At 42.6% G+C, this 21,074-nt stretch overlaps 1 protein-coding gene across 1 annotated transcript in view; it reads left to right on the top strand.

The window, feature by feature from the left end:
• Positions 1–12,745, top strand: part of LOC147192035 (transmembrane protein 132C) — a 96,580-nt gene extending 83,835 nt beyond the window's left edge. Inside the window, exons 5-10 of the mRNA XM_086135798.1 lie at positions 475–664; positions 5,916–6,059; positions 7,923–8,131; positions 9,007–9,304; positions 9,402–9,593; positions 10,698–12,745. Of these exons, the coding sequence (XP_085991924.1) occupies positions 475–664; positions 5,916–6,059; positions 7,923–8,131; positions 9,007–9,304; positions 9,402–9,593; positions 10,698–11,765 (2,101 nt within the window). The 3' untranslated portion in view covers positions 11,766–12,745. The remainder of the gene's footprint in view (positions 1–474; positions 665–5,915; positions 6,060–7,922; positions 8,132–9,006; positions 9,305–9,401; positions 9,594–10,697) is intronic.
• The last annotated feature ends 8,329 nt before the right edge of the window (positions 12,746–21,074 follow it).

Below are 21,074 nucleotides of genomic sequence, written 5' to 3'. Positions count from 1 at the left end.
TTTTCTATTATTTAAAGCTGTTTGTAGTGATTACTCGTGCTGTTGTTTACTTTGGAGAGCAATCTGAGCCATTAGTCCCAAGGTCTGATCGAGTTTCTTTCAAAATTCACGTTCTAACCAATCCTTTTTGTCCTTCGCCATTCTACATGTCTCTCTCTCTGCTTTCTCCTCAGTTTCCCTTGTTTCATTTGTTCCGCTAACCTCTTTTTCTTATCTCTCCGTGTCGCGTTCCACTTAATCCATGATCATATTTTTGCTCCTCTGTTCACCTCATCCATTCCCCATGTTATTTCCTCTCCCCATTTTGACTCTCACCTTATTTCTACCTCATTCTGCTTTTTCACTTTTGCCTTTGAATTTCCTTATCTTCCCTTTTGGCTGGCATTTTCACTCATTGTTGGCCATCCCTCTTCTTTTGTTAACATCTAAATCCACGACTGACTTGTATTTTTTTTCCTTCTCGCCTATATCCAGAGAGGAGGCGGCGGGCTACCAGCGAGTCTTGCAGGTGGATTTGGAGGTGAACGGGCTGATGGTGCCCGAGGGCGGTAGAGAGGTGACTTGGCAGGTGGAGTATCCGCTCACCCGCACCCAGACAAGTGAGGTGCAGACAATCATCCGCCTGGCACCGCAGGACCTGGGTGGCATCGTACCACTAGCAATGGTGAGTAGCGGGCAGCTGAGCCTTCAAATTCTCGAAACTTGTTCTCATAGCTGCATCCTAATTGAACAGAACCACAATTTTATTCCCTGAGCAATGGGCGCCCGGTGGCCCGCACTCATAGTGGCCCTTGCTTACTTTGACATTTTAGGAACGCTTATTTTTCTGTTCCCTACTTCGTACCGCAAAAGATCTGAACTGGAACATGCAGAGAACACGCCAAATGAGAGGGAGCTACTTTTATCACCTCCTTTCCATAAATTTTTGATCTCGTTCTTGCTGTGCTGTTCTCACTTATTACGAGAGACATCCGGTGTGGCCCTCCATAGCTCTTTACTGTACATCCCAAACGCTAATCATTGGGTTTGTGTTCGGAGAATCAAAAATCACCCCATTTCAAATTCAATCGACGTAAGCTAGCTCGTTCCATAATAAAATTACACCCATTAGCAAATAGCCCAACATTTGCCCCCCCCCCCAAGGCTTGATTGAGAGCCTTAATCTAGAACCATTAGGCTTTGACCAAACGTTACCCGCAAAAGATTGATGCCATAATCGTGATCGACTGAAGCAATGATGACAGCATAATTAACAGGCGGCCGTGTCCTCTGCAAGCTAGAGAACCAGATAAGCCCAAAGGGGGTACACGCTCCACATGCCCATAATTTACGTTTTTGGACATTGATATCCTGGCAGCTTTCCATCACATCGAAAAAGACACGTCAAAGCATAAACAAACGGCAGTGAATTTATATGCTTGCATGTTAAGTGCCCTCGAGTCAGCATCCGGCGACCGCCGTGTGGTTGCAATGCAACTTAAAGCTTAATGAAATCCTCCTGTGCTTACACAGGGCTTTATTTTACCTCTCTATCTTTTGCCCGTTATTTTGGAAACGTTAATTCTCACTTTTTTGGGGGGGGGGGGGGGGGGGGGCACAGAGGCAGCTTCAAGCTCACTAAGCTTGTTTCTCGTCTGCGTTCTTGATAATCCTGATCAGCGACGTCTGGAGACGGAAGAGATGGAGACAAAGAGAGCAAACGAGGGCAGTTGTGAGCTTCAGCTTTCTCACGCAGTTCACTTCGGAGCTTGGCGGGTTATGGGAGTCAAAACTGCCAAAACATTAGCGTAGCATCTTGAGATTGTTTCATCAACTAAAAAAGACAATTGAAACTTGTTTACAGTCAAATAAACCCCAATTAATTCTTTCATTCCACAAGACGTACTTGTACGTCTTTTTAAAATTAGGCCCCGCCTGCCAAGGACGTACTTGTACGTCTAAGTATTTTTTTTTTTGCGTCATAGAGAGGAGGAGGGTCTGTGAATGAGAATAAACCGTTTGCATTGTAAATCATGTAATAAAGTGACCAGTAGGTGGCAGTGATGCCTCACGTGCTTGAAATGCATGCTTTTACAAAAAGCTCTTTTTCTCAGTTTTTTGCCCAGGAATCGCCATTTTCATGAAACTTAGCCATTTTGTAATGCCGATTGCTGAAGAATGGAAAAAGATAGAAACACATTTTTTGTTTTTCTGCTGAAAGACGAGAGTCCAAACTTTATTTTGGTAGGCTCCATGTTTATATAGCATTACAACCAAATATTCTGTGGGCCTAGCAATATCAGTCAAAATCTAGTAAAAAACTGGGGTTGAAGCGGTTGCTCCAGTGAAAATGGCTGGGATTGAATGAGTTAAATGAATCTGGAGACTTTCTATCCTGGACTGAAACTGCACCACCCTGGCAATTGAATTGGTACTGAAGAAATGGCTCATATATTTGGCCACATTTTCCAATGGAATCATTAAAAATATGTACTGTATCAAACTGACCTGAACGGTTTTGTTTGGTCGAGATGAGTCCGGACGATAGTCCATCTAAATCTGCGGTAAATAAGTACCATCCGTAGCAAAAAAAAAAATTATAATAATAAATCAACAACACAGTGAAGAAAACATGGCCTCTTCCTTGCTCTCAGTACCGTTAAAATGGTCTAAATATTTAATCTTTCTCAATGCAGCCAGAGCACACAGACTACAATAACTAGGCCAACAAGTTGTGTCGTGAATCGATATCTAACTAACGATCGTGGAATAAATCACTTTAGCTGCAGATTTAATTTGAGTAATCAATAGCGGTGTTTCTTACTCTTGGTCATGGCAGAGTGCCTCTGAGCTGCTTTTAACTCTTTAGGGTGCAAACCGCAATCATAGTTTGCTCTTCAACTTGTTTCCTTCTCGGAAGAAATGTGAATGTGCACTCATAAAAATGCAACATGTACACAACATGAATATGATATGTGCAAAGAGGTTTAACTGCAGAAGCGCGCCGCGCGAGTTAATTACTTAGCGTTTTGTATTCAAAGCCTATCAAACCCGTTAATTAATTCAGTATTCCAATTCCACTGAATGCAATTGCACCATCCATCCTTACGCATCTAAAAAAAGAGGCTTTGGTCATCTTGTGATTGTGCTGGCTGAGCGGCAGCAGAATTTGGGCCTTTACGAGAATGAATTGGAAAGTACAGATGTCTGTCAACATCCGTACCTCGTATCGCTTCTCCAGAGGGTCTCGAGCACTTTACCACCTCAAAAAAAAAAAAAAACTTCGCCAGGACCTTCATTGTGATCAACATTAAAACACAGCACTGTTAAGTATTATTCACAATCGAGGATGGGGTTTAAAATGGTGTCAGAGAATTTTATTTAATTTGTGATGATGTGCTGGTTAGTCCATGAAACATATCAGTCTTCAGTGAAAATTATTTTGTCTGTCCGGTTTTCGAATGCTTCATTACTTTTTCATTGTGTTCTTCCTTCCTTAATGGCTTATTGAGTGAATGCAGCCATCACAAAAGAAATAAGGCGTAAGTACGAGGCGCTCTTTCTCATAGGTGCTTCATAGTCGCACAGAAAATGTGGACCTCATTCTTACGGTGCAATTATGAGAAAATTGCATCATTGGTCACCGAGGAATACAGAGGAGAGTTGTTATGAAGATATTGGATTGTGAGACTGTAATTTAGTTTGAGAGAACCGTTTTAATTCCGTTTAGATTAAACTTGACAGAGGAAAGCATCCAATGATTTAATTCCGACCTACGAATCAAAATTTAAAGTTAAATTATCTTGGAATATAATTTCTTCCAGGGGCTAAACTGCCGACGTCACACAACCTTTAATAACAGCGTTTTAAGTAACATGTTAATTATTGTTTGTTGTTATCCAAGTGAAAGTTAAAGAGTTAAATATTCCCTCATTAAAATGAGACTTTATAGGCTCTTTGTGACAAATCATTGTTCCTAACAAATATCACCAATATTACCTGACCTCTCTGATATTATTTTTAGTCTTTTAGCTGTGTCAGAAAGGTTGCAGGACCGGTGTTGTTCAGATTTTTAAAAAGCCTTCCATGAGTGCAATGACTGAGAAGGCTGACAACGTACATTAGACTCCAGAGCGGATTACTTGGAATGCGATAACTTTGAAGTTTGTGGTATTTACGACTTGAAATATATCTTTGGTGATATTAGAACATTTCTGAAACTCCCTCTACTATAAAATGGAACATTATTTTAATGTAAAACATTTAAACATCCCTCCATAAGCAAATGGCTGAGTTGGCAGCTAGCTAGCAGTTAGTGTGAGAAGCTAACGTAGCTTGTCTAAAAACTCATGTCACCAGGAACAGGTCCAGTGTTTGATGTCTGTTCTTTCAGAAAAGGAATGTGATGCACTGTGTCAGGCAGTATTGCTGTTAAAACAACTAAAACTGGTTGTTAAAACAATTTTTTTCCCCCACAATTATTTTCAAGGCTCTGTACAATATGACGTTTAGGAAGTGCCACACTCTAAGCTAGCACTGTACTGTGTGTGGCACATCGAAATTTGAATGTGCCAGCGGTAATGTGATTTGAAAATCGACGTGTTCCTGAAAAATGTTACTTCTAATAATTCAAATAATCATTATCATAGTCGAACCAGGAGTTGACTGTCAATTTCACACCGTAGGATCATGTGCTAATGTTAGCCTCTAGTCATGCTATCATTAGTGATCTAAGGTTAGTAGTACGGTGACATAGATTTTCAGTCTTTAGTATGCTTGAGAAAAAAACAAAAGATCAGTGACATCTTATTTCACTATATTTCATGCGATACCCCTTTGAGAGCTTTTGTCCGAAACTATGATAACAGCTTGTAGGAAATAATATATTTAGATTCTTCCATCCCATTTTCTGATGTGTTTGTGTCCTCCTTAGGGTCACGGATGAACTGAAGCCTATTCAAGATCATTTTTATTTTTCTTTTTTAATGAACAAGAGTGAAACTGTCTGCGCTTAAGCTTTGGTGGAAGCCCTCTTTTCAAAGGATCAGACAAAACCCTTTGCATACAATTAAGAGCTGTCAGAAAAATTGCATTCCTCTTAAAGCTTGAGAGGTCTTTTAGTGAGAGCGGGCTGCAGTGAGCAAGAGGCGCCGTAAATGCCAATCCTCTACTAGCATCACGCACAGGGCTGAAGGATTAACGCCATTGTCTTAATTGATCTCATTATCTCATTCCACCTCTTTAATGCTTTTCGCTTGTTCATGCATCTTCTGATATCTCTGGAATGGGCGCAGTTTGATACCAAGTATTATTGTTAAGGGTTTTTTTTTTTTTAAATGAGCTTCGGTTGATTGCTGCAGAAAGACGGTGCTCATATTCTGTAGCTGATTAGGCCAATACGGCACAATAAGTATGCAATACAGTTCATAAAGTGACAAAATTGTATCCGTGCTGCCTTATACAGACTACACATTGGAATCTCCTAAGTCGAATACAACCATACATCTGTGATGCTCGTTTCTTAGTTTTACTCTAGTGTTTATTTTAAGATGGGCAGCCTCCTTGCTGCCCATCTTTAAAACCCGCCTCAAAACTCACTTGTATTCTTTGGCATTTAACTCAGCATGACTTAGATTTATTCTTGGTTTTGCTGTTCGGTGCCTTCTACCGTCTTTGTTACCGATTTGCTTTACTGTTTGTTGTATATGTTAATTGCTCCATGTCCAGCACTTTGTATGCAGCGATGGCTGTTTGAAAGTGTCCTATAAATACAGTTGAGTTGAGTTGAGTTATTTTCAATATAATTCTGATGGGGAGGAAAAAAAGGCGATGCCTGATTTGCAGCAGTTTATTTTACTATATGCCAATCCTGTAAGTCAGATAGTTGTGTGTCCCTTGGGCAAACTGCTAGAGTGCATTTCTCTTTTGTTTCACAGGACACCGAAATCCTTAACACAGCCGTACTCACCGGTCGAACAGTCGCTGTGCCTGTAAAGGTTGTCACCGTGGGAACAGACGGGGCGGTATCAGACGTAACCGAATCAGTAGAATGCAGGTCAACCGATGAGCAAGTTATTAAGGTAAGTGTGGTATGTGTTTGTTTGTCTACTTTGAACACAATAATTTCCAGTGAATAACACACACCGCAGTAGTCCTGTGGGAGCTAAATATTTCTCGAGCCATCATCAAAGTCCGGCCACAGCCCTTGGCTGAGCTCTTCTGGCATGTTTTTTGTTTTTGTTTTCGTAGACAAGCAGTTCGCGAACAGAGAGAAGCGGTGGCTTTAATCATCCACTGAAGTGTAACGTTACACACAATGACGGTGACCTTGGTGTCTGATTTAAAAATCTCGCTTGCATATACTTAAATTCTCTCACTGCATCCATTGCGTTGTTTTCAATTGCTCTGAGATACTCAATGTCTAATTACCGTTATCGGATACGTATATGTTTGCTCAAATAATTAAGTCAAATATTGTCTTAGGAGGACACAATCCTGTGGTTATATTCTAGCAGAAAGTGTTTCCTTTGCCTGAAAGGTCATCCTCCTCAAAGGCAACCCCCCCTGATTCCCCCCCCCCCAAAAAAACTAAAAGGTGCACTGGATTATGAGGCGCACCTTCAATTAAGGGCCAATTTTGTAATTTTTTTTTCATACATTGGGCGCACCGCGTTATAAGATGCAATCTACAATGCATCCACTAGATGGAGCTAAACTCAAGGAAACACCAACAGAACGATCAGATGTCAGTAAAACTTATTTAATAACGCAGCGACACAGTTCACTTAACCAACAGCAAGTTATAACATTGACTCGTTGACGTTGAACCCTCTGGCCGCTGCTCTATTTCCGTGTTCAACTGCCTAACCGATCGCCTTAAGTTTGAACTCTGCGTTGTCAGCATTTCTCGAGCAAGGAGCCATTTTGGGGTCGAAATATTCCCGGAATGACCATACACAAGGCGCATCGGATTTTAAGGTGCGCTGTGAGCTTTTAAGAAAATGGAAGGCTCTTAGGGGCGCCTTTTAGTGCGGAAAATACGGTACATTCATTTTTTTTATGTGACCAACTCACTTGGGCTCAGATCCACCTAGAAACAGAAAACTGCATGTGTGAGCATAAGGAAAGCAGTAAATGAAAGGCTACTGTCATCCCCCAGATATGACACACTCACAATTTTAACAATCAACTTGTCAATTTCCAAAGTTAAAATGATGAAAGTCCTTTGCTTTAAGCACAATAGTCGATCTGTCAGGAGCTCAGCATCCTAAGCAGCGGGTGGAGGCCACTCTGTCAGCTTGATTCTTCCATGCTGTGACACCATCTCAGAGGAAGTCTGTCATATAATTTATGCAAAGATGCGAGCCTGACTGACACCCATTAATTAGTTCGAAACATTTGGGGCCGTTGTCCAAATGTTGACGGCGGTGTTGGAGACGAAATGGCAAATGAAATTGTTGGACAGGTTGTTAAGTATTTGTGAGTCTGCAGATTTGGGTGTTTTCGAGAGAAGGATGGACACCTGTGGTGTTGTGTCTTGGATGCGTCGTGACTGGAAGTCAATGAGGGAACATCAGCCAACTTGGTTGTCGTTCAAATTCATCCCACCATTCAGCAATTTAGCTTGAGCTTATTGTTTTCCTTCTAGTGGGATCAAACGCGGCTGTTTCATTTCCCTGCTCCATCTGCTGTGTTGGACCGTCGTCGTGGTTCTTGCAATAATATGATCCTGCACATATAAACTCACAGCACACTTTGAGTGGAACTTGTATTAGCTTGTGTATTGTTAGTCACACCAATGAGCGATGTCAAATCTTCACCGCAAAATAATTGAAGAAAATAGTCGATTCAAAACACATATTGTTTTATATCACTGTTTTGACTTTGCTGGTTTCCATCATTTTGTCTCCCTTTTTTCATCTCCCCGCTTTGTTGATTCCAAGGTGTCGGAGAGATGCGACTACGTCTTTGTGAATGGGAAAGAGACGCGTGGAAAGAGTCGGGTGATGCTCAACTTCACCTACAGCTTCTTGAGTGCACAGCTGGAGATGAGCGTGTGGATGCCCCGCCTCCCCTTGCTCATCGACGTGGCCGATCCTGAGCTCAGTCAAGTCAAAGGCTGGAGGGTTCCTAGCGCTACAGGACAGCAGAGGTCAGGCCTCCTCTTAGCCCTTGGGACACTTACTGAGCAGATTGTGTTTCTGTATTCTTTAAAAGCTCATTCATCTGTGTGTTTTGTTCATTTCACTGCAACTCTTTCAGGAGGAAAGATGAATATGAGAAATATGTTGACAGAAAGTAATGATGTCCTGCAATACTCAATACATGGTCAAGCATGTCAGTCATCCGTATTTGTGGTTCAGTCTTTTCAAATGATATATTAATTGCTGACCGCCCCACTAGGAGGCACGCTAACACAAATACAGCCTCTTCATTCCCCACCCTCCCTTGCCCGAGGTTGAGCAGGGATTACATCATAGCATTGTGGAGGCATATGAGTCCACGTGCTGAAGAAAAGCCCAGAAACGGATCATCACATGTCGTATACGGAAGCGCGAAGATTGATCGCAAATGTTTTGTTTAACTCTCGCAATCTTGGATCGTTGACTCGGTGAACCCAACACGGCCTGACCCCAGGCATGAATTTGATCTCAGTTGCGACTGCTATGATGCGGAGGGGATCCTGAGCCCCTGTGGTGGGAATTCAGTTCTGCGATAGCACCGCAGCACTGGAAACGATCTCCACACACACACACACACACACACACACACACATATATATATATATATATATATACAGTATATATATATATTTTTTTATATAACGGTTTTCATATATACGGTGCACCGCTTTATAAGGCGCATAGAATAGAAGCTACAATAGTGAGATTGAGCTACGCTAAAGGGAATACAATACAATACAATATAGATGTATTGATCTAGAGCGCAGGTGTCAAACTCATGTACATACACTTGAAAAACCACCTCTAGTAGATTGTAGTTGATGTATACTTGCTCTTGCCTCAGGTATGACATCAAGGAGGATGGCGATGCAGCCGAGGAGCGGATTGACAACTCCTGCGTTGCTCAGTACCAAAGCACCATGCTGCAAGTCCTTACACATTTTGTGTCCGAAAGTGAAGAGATTCACGACACTGGCGACGAGGACGAGCAAGGCCAGCACAACTTCCTGTTGGGTAGCGACTGGCAGGTGGATGTGACGCAACTGGTGAAGGACTCGCTGAGGGTGGATGACCCAAAGATTGCGCAACTGTGGGAGGGCCAAGTCGTAATTGGACGAAGCGCCGGGATGACCAAAATACAGGTAGCGTGTGCATTGTCCTGAAATTTCACTTGGCTAACATTCGGCATATTTAGCTTTATGTTTAAAAAAGGTTGGGGGGGTTTTCCGTCTCTTGCAGGTGCTGTCTCCTCTGACATCACTGGTCCTGGCTGAGAGGACAATCAGGGTGCTGGATGATAAAGTGAGCGTGACAGAGCTCGGGGTGCAGTTGGTTTCAGGACTCTCGCTGTCCCTGCACCTCAGCCCAGGGAGTAACAACGCCATTGTCGCCACAGCAACCACGCAGGAAGTCATCGAAGCGGCCCAACAGGTACAATCATTGTTTGTTTGTTTTTTCTCGTGTAGTTGGAGTGAGAGCCGAAAAAAAGTGCATGTGGCATATTCTGTATTGAGACCGAGATACTCTGTACGTTTGGCTAACAAGTTCGAGTCATGGTGATAATTAAAACTGTGTTCTTTTGATTTTTATTCCCATGATTAACTTAACATTGGGACGCCTTCGCTTTGATTTGCATATACAACCAGTGAACGTCTTTGTTATTGTGATAATTATCATTTCAAATGGCAGTCGGCAACCGGCTTTCCCCTTGGAGAGAGAATATTATTTGTCTTCAGGAGATATTTTGCCAATTTCCTTCTTGTGTCTCATATAATGAGGATGCACTTGCAATTCGCTGTTTCCCTTTTCCTTATATTTTTTGGGGTATATTGTTTTTCCAGAGTTATTTTCGGAGTTTGTTTGCATACTGGGTTACTGAAGCCTTGGTGAGGGTTCCGAGAATGAGTTAGTGCCTCATCTGATTTGTCCTGTGCTGTTATCGCAAAACTCTTTCCGTTATTTCTTCTTCTTCTTATTATTATTATTATTATATTTTTTTGCATACAGTTTGATGTGTGCATTTAACGCAGACTTCATGTAGACATGAACCCTTTAGGACAGGAGTGTCAAACTCATTTCATATTGTGAGCCACATACGGACTCGGTAGATGTCAAGTGGGCCGAACCATTAACATTATACCATACTGTGCTATGAATCACCAAAATATCATGTTTTTCCTTTTTTTTTTGGTCTCAAGAAGCATTGATTGGCGCTTTCATATCATTTGCTGCATTGGGTCTATCTCGGTGACAGACTGAGACTGCTGTTTTCTTCCCCGATCAAAACAATGTTGTCCTCTACTGTGATCAAAACTCACGGCTAATCGACAAATTGCATTTTATTTAAAATATTCATTTTGTGTCTTTAATGCATTTTTTTCACTTTGCAATGATCCCTCGGGCCAGATCGAACCTCCTTGGGGGCCGGATCCGCCCCGCGGGCCGTATGTTTGACACCACTGCTTTAGGACATGGTTAAAAAAAAAAAAAACATTTTCGAAGACGACTAAAAGCTCCTCTATATTAATTCCCTAGGAGTCCTTCATCAGTGCCTGGCTACAGTTTAGCGATGGCTCAATGACTCCACTCGAGAATTACAACCCAGCCCATTTCACCCTGACAGCCACCTCGCTGGATGAGCGGGTGGTCGCGGTGCAGCGCAACGCAGCTTGGAGGTGGCCGGTCATCGTGGCAAAGGGCGAAGGTCAAGGTTTGCTCGTCCGCGTCGAAATGAGCATGTCCGAGATGTGCCAGAATGTCAAGAAGCACGGAGGCTTGGCCACTGGGATGGCCAACGTACAGGTGAGGTTTGGAGGACCCGAGGAGCTCTATAAACGTTCTGGAGAGCGGCGTACACGGCCCGGTGCTCCTTATTATGGCGGTTCTATTTCTGACATGGAAACGGGGCTCATTAACCGCGGAGCTACAACCGTCAGGGCCCATGTCCCCGTGAGGGCCAATGGGGGGCGACTGTCTGCAGGCACCGGGGAAAAAATCCAAAGTGAATTCTCAGACTATCCGGACCAGGTTGAGAATCCGCGAAGCCGCAGCACCGATGACGATCTGCCCACCCGAAGAGCCATGACGGACCTGGAGATCGGAATGTACGCCCTGTTGGGAGTCTTCTGCCTGGCCATCCTTGTGTTCCTCATTAACTGTATCTCTTACACGTACAAGTACCGAAGCAAGCACCTGTCCCTGGAGGCCCAGGAGACGATGCCTCATTCCCACGACTGGGTTTGGTTGGGCCAAGAGGAGGGGCTCTGCCTGCAGCAAGAGCAACTGGATGAGTTGGGCGGCACACCCGAAGAAGGTAGCCAACTTTTAAACGGAGGCGCCCAGCACGGGAACGCTAGCGCGGGAGGATGCAGGGATCCCAGAAGTGAGTCGCTCAACTCGCCTACAACCAAGAGAAAGAGAGTGAAATTCACCACCTTTTCCAACGTCAAATCCAGTAATGGCTGTCCTGTCCTGAGTCCGTTAGCATTAATGCAAAGCAGCGAGATCAAATGGGTTTGTCCCGACATTGAGCTCGGGGACTCGAAGGATCTTAGGAACTACATGGAAAAGTTGAACGAGAACGCCGTCAAGAACGTTGCCTAGAAGCTGGTCGGTGACTCTGAGAACTTCAGTGAAACTCACCTGAATGCCTTCGGAATGAAGAAGGGAAGTCCAAGGGAAATAAAGGTGACAAAGAAAGCGAACGTTGGCTCTTGCTTCGCGCAACGGGCGAGAACTTTGGACCCGAGACGGCGGCGAGAAAAGGACGAGCATTCTGAGCGCGATGTGTTCTTCGCCACGGCGCCACCACAAGGATGAAATGTGAACGTGATCGTGTTGCTTAACTTCGGTGTTTGTTCTTTATATTTAATTGAGTTTCCGTTTCATATTCTGTGCGTCCCGTACTTTTTTTTTTCAATATATCATCATTTTATTTTATAATTATTATTATTTATTTTTTTGGTATTGTTTGTGCTCCGCTATGCCCTGTACTGCTACGATAGATTATTGGAGGAATTTTTCTACCCATATAAATGCAAAGTTTTCTTTCGCAGTATTATATGTACAGTATCACTTTGTATAAATACATTTTCTTTGCGTTTTCGGTTTGCCTCCAGAAACCAGATCAATGCATGATGTTAAGGAAGAATGTGTGTTGGATCTGGTTACCTGGAAATTAAGGTGTGTAGATAAGGAATTGCCCCGGGGACGTCTTAGAATATTATTGCTGTCAAACATTGTAAAAATGATTTTTGGGTTGGATTCTCGATGTTGCTACTGATTTGAGCTGTGTTCTCAGCCCTGCCCCCAACTCCCCTTTATATAATGATTCCCATTTTGATTCTGTTACTTCACTCAAGGCAACTAATTTGACAAATTTTAATCGCATACGCCTCAATTTAATAATAATAATGATGATTCAGAGCATCCTAGACAATCTGTTATTTCTAAGAAAGTCACGCCGGTGTACTGTCATGTATGGCCCACACTGAAAGAACTGTATGTGGCATATTGGATTCTTGAAAACAAAACAAAACAAAAAAACAGTCCTAACAGTGAATAAACAATCACCAACTGTGAAATGTGGTCTCGTCACGCATCTTGTCAAGCATGTGTCCAGCTTGTCCTTCCTAAATGAATTTTGTCTGAAGGTGACTCCTCTCCGTCACGCTGTTTGTGTGATTCATGGCTCGAGCGATCCTTTATCAGTCTGTCTGGTTACATTTTCCTTTTGTTTATGACGAGAAAAAGGGAAGTTATCCCGAGTCATCGCAAAACTGTTTAGCTACTTTTTGCTTCATCTCAGATCAACAGTGTGACTCCTTAGGCGCATTTGAACACCATTGCGAAACTAAACTGCAGCACTGACCAGGCCTGAATAACTTTGGAAAATAATTTCACTGCGATTTTTGTATGATGCTGGCACTGTGTGCACACACACACGCATGTACACACACACACACACACACACACACACAAACAAATTAGCTTTAGCTTAGCGTTTATCTGTATTTTCTCTACAGTCCAGTTTTACTTGACATGAAGATAATGTTTTATTTGTGGGACCACATTAGGGAAAAATCCAATATTTGATATTAGGAAAATGGGCTTTTCAAAAGAATCATCCCCCACCTGACCCCTAATATACTTAGGACTCTAAATAACTGCTCCCCTACCACTCAATGAAGAACTAAAAGTAGAGCACAGGGCTAAAAAGAGTATTTTCAACTGTGAAAAAAAAAACAAAAAACATTGTAGATGGCGACTCTTTGAAGTGGACGGTGTTATGTTTTTGTTTAGATTACATTTGGTTTTGTTCCCTCGTGTGCCCTTTACGTCTCCACCTGTTCTCGTTATGCGGGTCATTTGTGTTAACCGATCAGCTCCCTCAACCCTTTGTGGCTTGTCCAGGTGTTTCTCATTGTCTCGTCACCTCGCTGGTATTTAGTCGCCGGGGTTCTGTCAGTCATTTTCAGTTCGTTGTGTTCCTGTCATGTTGTCTGTTTCTGTCATAGGCTTTTTTTGGGGGGTGGGAGGTTGTTTGTTACTTTGATTTAATGTGTTTTTCTTGACCTTGTTCATGTATTTGATTGTGTTTTTCCAGCATATCCATCCCCTCAAGTGTTTTTTGTTCAGTCATTGTGTGACAGGCGACGGGGATAAAGTTAAACCTCACAGCCACCATGAAACAATATTAGGAAATAAGTTAACCACAGCTCAGCGCTTGAAACTCGTGCAACCTTCACAGACAATTAGTCTCTTTGCTGACTATCGAAAAGCCAGTTTGGAATGATTTTGGTACAGCATTACCATACATACAAGTACCATATTTTCCACACTATAAGGCACACCACCGCAAGCATTCAATTTTCTCAAAAGCCGACGGTGCGCCTTATAATCCTTAATATTCAGATTTCTTGGATGGAGTATTATAAATATTCTATAAAGCACTTCGTTGCACCTGCAGCGGTTGTGAAAGCGCTACATAAATAAAGCTGTATTGTATTGTATTCCATTTAGCGTAGCACCACCTAGTCGATGCATAATGCACCCGCTGCCCCTATTGTAGCTTCTCTTCTATGCACCTTGATATATGAAAACAGTTTTCAAATAGGCCATTCACTGAAGACCTGATACTCCGCAGCGCCTTATAATACGGAAAATACGTAGTTATTTGCCTCACTATGAGGAACTCTAGAGGTCATAAACTTGCAAAATTATCTTTACGCTGTACCAATAATAATAATCGAGCACCGTCATGTGGACAAATATACCCCCCACCCCCAAAAAATGAAGGGGGGGGGGGGCAAAGTGAAATCTTTCAAGATTGCGCTAGTTTGTTACCATAAATACAAGTTTTGATTGGATTTTGAATTTTTCCTCACCCTCCTGGGGGTTAAGATCAGGCGATGTTAATATTTGTCTACTGTGGGCTTGTGAAGCCCTTTCAGACTCTTCTGTGATTAAGGGATATTTTTCAGCAAATGTTTTCTCTTTGATTTACATTTATATTTTAAGAATCCCTTATGCCTACACTGTAGCTACCTTACAGTTTGTTTGTTTTTTCATGTCTCCCACCCCCGACCACCCTTCCCCTCCAACCCACAACTATGTGCTTGTCTGAAACAACTCCCTTGTATTAGTTTCCTTCCGGTGTTAACCTTCCTCGACTTCGTGCTCAGGCCTGCATCACGACCCTGGCAGGTAGTCGACACACTGACAACTCGTCAGTTCTAATGAATCAGACGGCCGTCACGACTACAAACCGTCCGCGCCGACTCTCACTGCGCGGGTAACACCACTTTGCTACCTGTTCCGCTGATTTTTTTGTTTTCCCTACTGTTGCTACGCCAACACTCCTTAACCCATTGGACGAGGAACCATGACTTGTAATTGAAGTGGACTCTCCAAATGAACTCAAAGCTTCACTATGAGGCAGGAGAACCGCATTACTTAACCCTTTGAGGGACAGCGGTCACTACAGTGGACAGCTGACTGTGTTATCAGGTTACAAGGTGCATGAAAAGGTTTTGTCAAGACGGGAGCACGCAGTTTAGACAACAGTAGCATGGACTGTAATTCGAGTATAATCGTTGATCATTAACAGGCAAATAAAGTCATTTTTAGCCACAGTACACCATTTCCTCGCCGAGTTGTTTGCACACCCGCAAGTCACAGCTGTCTTCCCCGACACATACTGAGCGCTATTTCTCATCTCTTCTGCTTACATTTTCACCGCTGCTATTTTTTTGTTTTTTAACGTCTGTCTTCGACGGTGTCCTTGCGGCATGCGGGGGTAATGATGTGTCCTTTCTCGCTACCTGCGTATCATAATAATGAGGGTTTGCGTGCCAGTATTTGCGGCACAGTGTCACACTGAAAGACCGGGCTGAATTTACTGCTTTGGATGTCGCGGTTTGCACTAAACGCAGGCAAAGTTTAGGAGCAAGACTTATAATAAGCCGCTTGCACTTCTGTCAGTCAAAACATAATTCGTGTTAACTGTCGTGTGCCGGCAGAGGGCGTTGTGTGTACAGATTATCAAACAACATAGATTCAATTTATTTAAAAAAAAAAACAATTTAATAAAACCATTGGTTGAAATGGTCCAAATCACAGCTTTGTGCGCTGCTCCACAATAATTATAAAGGAACACTTGAGAGCCAAAGCGAGTCCCTTACCCATAATGCACCGCGCAACTCGGAGATTTGCAAGCGGTCTATATATACATCAGTGGTAAATGTTCGTGTTTATGAAACAGAAGTACTGAGGGTTATTTATTTTAGGCACAAAAGCTATATGGAACAACAAAGAAAAAAACTACATTGAAATTAGCCATTCTTTAATCATATTATTATTATTTTTTGTTTGTTTGTTTGTTTTTTGTTGTTGTGCTGTTTTTACCATTCAGTTTCTATTTAGGATTTGTTCCAAAAAGGAAAACAGCTATTAAAGAAACGATGGATTGCCTCTGCCAGTAAGCTTCACCTCACTTCAATCTAACAAAGCAACAATGCCTTTTTTAAATGCATTACAGTTTTCTATTATTTTCTTTCATTCTGTGGCCAGCTTTCCCTATTTTGTTTTGTTTTTTTATGCAACCTGAAGTCCTCTGTAGTCTCACCTTGTGCAAATATTCTGTTAATTATAGATAAAAGTTTTCATCATTGTACGAAAAATGATCTGACAGTGTTATCAATTCACTCATCTTCCTTCATCACATCATTTTCTTCAGGAGACTTTCTGCTAAAAGGAATCTCATTTTGACCGGTTCAAAAAGTTTCACAAGAACTCTTATTTTACTGCTCACAGACATTAAAAAAAAAAAAAAAAAGTGGGTAGGCTGCGATTTGAGTGAAATTAATAATTGCGGCATTTCCAGTAAGATGCAAATATGTCCCAAAAAGAGTGTGTTGTATGTTATTTCTGCTTCAGAGCTCTTCCTGTCGTCATTTTTTGAACCTCTGCTTACCTTTTGGCCCATTTGTTGTACTGTATTTGTATACAAATCTTTGGTAGGATGTCTATCTAGTTCTGCTCCAGTGGAAATATCCTCAAACAACAAAGAAGCATGCCAATGCTTCCTACGCAAAATATTGCAAGTGCAACATTTCTTTCCTGTTTAGTAGGAGGTAGTGTGTGTGTTTGTGTTTGGAGTTACAGATCAGTAAATCCTTAATACAGGCCCCCGCCTGTATTAAGGATTAAAAAAAGATAAACAACGGCAATAGGAAACTGCAGGCGCACAGAGTTAGGAATAAGGCCTCTTGAGGGGAGGCCTCATTTTTTTTTTCTTCAAACAAGTAGTGCCGGTATTTGTGTTCCTGCCTCAAAAAAAATGCAAAATGACAAGATCTCAAATGCATTGTCTGTTTCATGCTTTGCATTTCATTAAATTGTGTGGCGTATTGCTTTTGTAAATCATTCCACAATCTAGTTCAGTCTCTTACATTTTGACATGTATGATTTGTTGCAACTAAATTACTGTCCGGTTTGTATGTCATTTTTTGTTTTTATCAAAACTCTACACAATATAAAGGCGTGTGTGGTGTCAGGGAAACACGGAGCGCCGGATGCGCCATTTAAAGTCCGGTCCCGTCACCGTCCTCCGGTCCGAGGCCTTCCACTAAAACTTTTGAGTTTAAATAAAAATGGACTAATTTTCAGTGTCAACAAATTTCTTTGTCCTTCAAAGTTGTTAAATTGTTCTTGTTCAAAAGAAAAAAAAATCTTGCACCGAGTGATAAATCAGAGTGGTCTCACAATGCCAAGCCCCGTTCTTTACTTGGCTTCTTGATAATTTTCTTAATTGACAATGGAGACACCCATTTTATTGGTGTTGTCACTTCTTGCCTTTAAAGCTCCTTCAGTCTGCAGAATAGGCACTTCTAAAACTCAACTCAGCTCAACATTATTTATAGAGCACTTTAAAACAACCACGACCCAAACAAAGTGCTGTGCATAAAGTAAAAATCGGACATATGAAAGCAGACAGTTCAAACAATAAATGATTAACATAAACACAATACATGAGTCGAAAGCCAAAGAATACAAATGTGAGGCTTCGATATCCTCCAGATAGGACCAAAGTGGCCAAAAGGAGAAAGTGTCCTTTTTCCGTAGTGGGACATTGATCACACTGTCAACTACATAGTAGTGAAAGGAAATATCATGCTGTCATAAGATGGAACCCAGGGGCAGGGGCCCCAAAATTGAACCCTGTGGAACACCATATGGACTCAGACCACCCAAAGCTAACACAGAAAATCCTGTCTATCAGTTAGCATCCAAACCACTCTGGAGCGCCACCACTAATGCCCACCTGATGCTGCCAATGAGTCCGAAGAATAATGTGGTTCACCATATCAAACGTCGCAACCGTGTCCAATGAAACAAGACGCACAGTCTCAAGTCTCATTAACCAGGAGGATGTCATTAAAAACTCATCATGGGGATGAATTTGTGCTTTGCAGCATTTTAAAACCTGACAGCAAAACCTCCATGACATTATGTTCATTCCAAAAAGATTTCATCCACTTGAGTGCTTTCAGTTGTACTGATGCGAATGAGACCCACTTCCACCCACCTACGTAAATCACACAAAAGGGGTCAGACTCATCTACTTAAGGCATAATAAATACTAAGAAACTACTGAAATAATGTGGATGCAAAAGAGTGCATGCCCTCTTATAACTATAATTCATTTCAATGTTGTGTCCGTGTCCCAATACTTTTGCCCACTCTGACAGAAGGCCCGTGGGGGTGGGGGGGAGGCTTTGTGTTTGATGCTCTGTTCAAAATTGCTCCGATGGTGGGTGTCGCTTCTCGTCAAAATGCCAAGTCCACTCATCTTGATGTTGCCTTATTGATTTATCAAATTATAGGCTGTCTCTGAGAGGTGACAAGCAGCATTACCACCAAATTGAGAGGGAGGACAATGTATTTTTCATGGCACCGGATGCCTTTTGCGCCAATCAATAGCGCACCCTCCTTGCAGCCCTGCTTCTACCTGCCATCCCCTGAAAAGTGCTCACTTGTGTGTGTATGTGTGAGTGTGACTCTCTTAACCGCAAGATGAGAAAGAAAAAAAAAAGGGCCATCCAAGCGTGTGTAATTTTGTATGTTGTTGAAGGTGTTAATGTGGCTACTCCATTATCTTCGAGGTGTCAGCGTTTTTTCTTTTTTTTCTTTAGTGCTCACTCTCCCATTTAAACATTCATTTGCAGGCCTCGCATTGTGTCAAGAACCTTTTACCTCCCTCTTGCTCTCGCTAACAATGGGAGCCAAACTCAATGGACGCCGGGAAGTGCGCAGAGTTTATCGAAATGCAAATGTCGCTTTATATGAAAATAGATGCGTTTTGGGATTACGTTTGTCATGGGTGAATGTTATAAAAATGGATGGTAGCTAGGGGAGTGGATTTAGTCGCCTCAGTTTCGCACGTGAATGATTGATTGTGAATTAAAAATAAAATACATATTTGAAAGGAAGAAAAACGGTGCCATCTGTTGCACCAATGCCTCCACTGCAAGTAGTGAAGAGTCGCCAATACGTTCAGAAGTGACATTATTTGACAGCACCTGCTTGCTCAAAATGGTGATGGAAACGCAAGCTGAGGCAGCTCCCTGTGAGAGTCTATTAGGAAAACAAATCAAGCTCCTGGTGATTTGATGTGAACAGATGGGGGGGGGGGGGGGAATCTTGATTAATACATTTCGTCGGACTTGCCAGGAATCGTCGGACTCAACAGACCCGCGTGAGCTTGTAAAACTCACATTGAAAGGACAAAAAAAATGACAACTTGCGGTTGTTGTCATGAAAACTGTTGCAAATATTCAGACTTTTGACAGACAGGGAAAAAAAAAGAAGCTGTCAGTGCAAAACTTTTGAAACATTTATTTTCCACCAAGTTAACCTGAAATAAGGATGCACAAAACTGAGTGACTTGCTCAAGGGCAGTCGCGTTTCTTGACTGACTAGCTACTTCCATGTCAAGCCTATATCAGCAAAAATCCAATTTAAGTGGCACATCAAAATCCGCAGATTTATTTGCTTTCTAAATATCCGTTTCGGAGCAGCCTGGCGAAAAATGTCACCCAAAAGAAATGAGAGACTCTGGCAGCCGTGCTCATGGGTGCAATCCTAATTGGAAAACTGCTGATGTCAGAGCTTTTGTGTGGCACGCTGGTGTCACGCTTTGTTGCCCGACTTGAGGTGGAGCTAACGCGGAGAAAAGAATCCAATTTGAAATCCCTGGTTAATTCCTAGATGGTTGGCCGCATTTGAAGCATTAGTGCGCACTCGAAGGCTAGCGGTTGTGACGTAGCACAATGTGGCAGAAGAAGTCCCCCCCACCCCCACCCTCACACACACACTTTGAAAACATCCATCCATCCATTTTCCGAACCGCTTGATCCTCACTAGGGTCGCGGGGGGTGCCGGAGCCTATCCCAGCCGTCTTCGGGCAGTAGGCGGGGACACCCTGAATCAGTTGCCAGCCAATCGCAGGGCACACAGAGACGAACAACCATTCACGCCCACACTCACACCTAGGGACAATTTAGAGCGTCCAATCAGCCTGCCATGCATGTTTTTGGAATGTGGGAGGAAACCGGAGCACCCGGAGAAAACCCACGCAGGCCCGGGGAGAACATGCAAACTCCACACAGGGAAGCCGCAGCTGGAATTGAACCCGGTACCTCTGCACTGTGAAGCCGACGTGCTAACCACTGGACTACCGGGCCGCCCCTTGCTTTGAAAACACAAATAGTGAATTTGCAAGGCTCAAATCCGATTGTTTAACCCCTTCAGGCACCCTGTAATCTGATAACGTGATAAGATGTCCACTGTAGTAACTGCTGTCCCTGAAAGGATTAAATGTAAAGACACAAATTTGGACCAAAAGTGAAAAAGAATTCAACCCACCAGGCAATCTTTGGCCACAAATTGAGCAGAGAGATTGTTACTGCATTATAGTTTCTTTAATATAATACTGTAACTATAAATCAGGTTTCCACGAGACATTTAAATCTGAAAATCTGCACCGATGATTGTGACTGTTTTACTTTGTATGCATTACGGTGGTGTCAGAAAGCAAAATCATTAGAACTCGATCAGCGGACCCGACTTGAGATGACTCCATTAGTCAGTCAAGAAGCATTTCAGGTACAGGCGTAGGAAGAAATGATCAGTTTATCAAATGAGCAGTAGAAGAAATATAGCCGATGCACAGACCAACAAAGCCCCGAAATTTCCTACCATGAGTCGTCACTGCATCGGTATCGACAATTTCTCACGTTACCCCCCCCCCCCCACACACACACACACACACTGTCCTCCTCCCATTTCCAATGCAACACTGTGCAATTACATCTCGCCGCCGCTGAACCCTGGTGACAGCGTTTAGATACC

Source organism: Hippocampus guttulatus, chromosome 17 (assembly GCF_054856545.1).
Source record: "Hippocampus guttulatus isolate MCC_2025c chromosome 17, RoL_Hgut_1.0, whole genome shotgun sequence".
In the NCBI taxonomy this organism is placed as follows: Eukaryota; Metazoa; Chordata; class Actinopteri; order Syngnathiformes; family Syngnathidae; genus Hippocampus; species Hippocampus guttulatus.
Note: the sequence above shows the minus strand (reverse complement) of the source record. Positions and strands in the feature narration are given on the sequence as shown.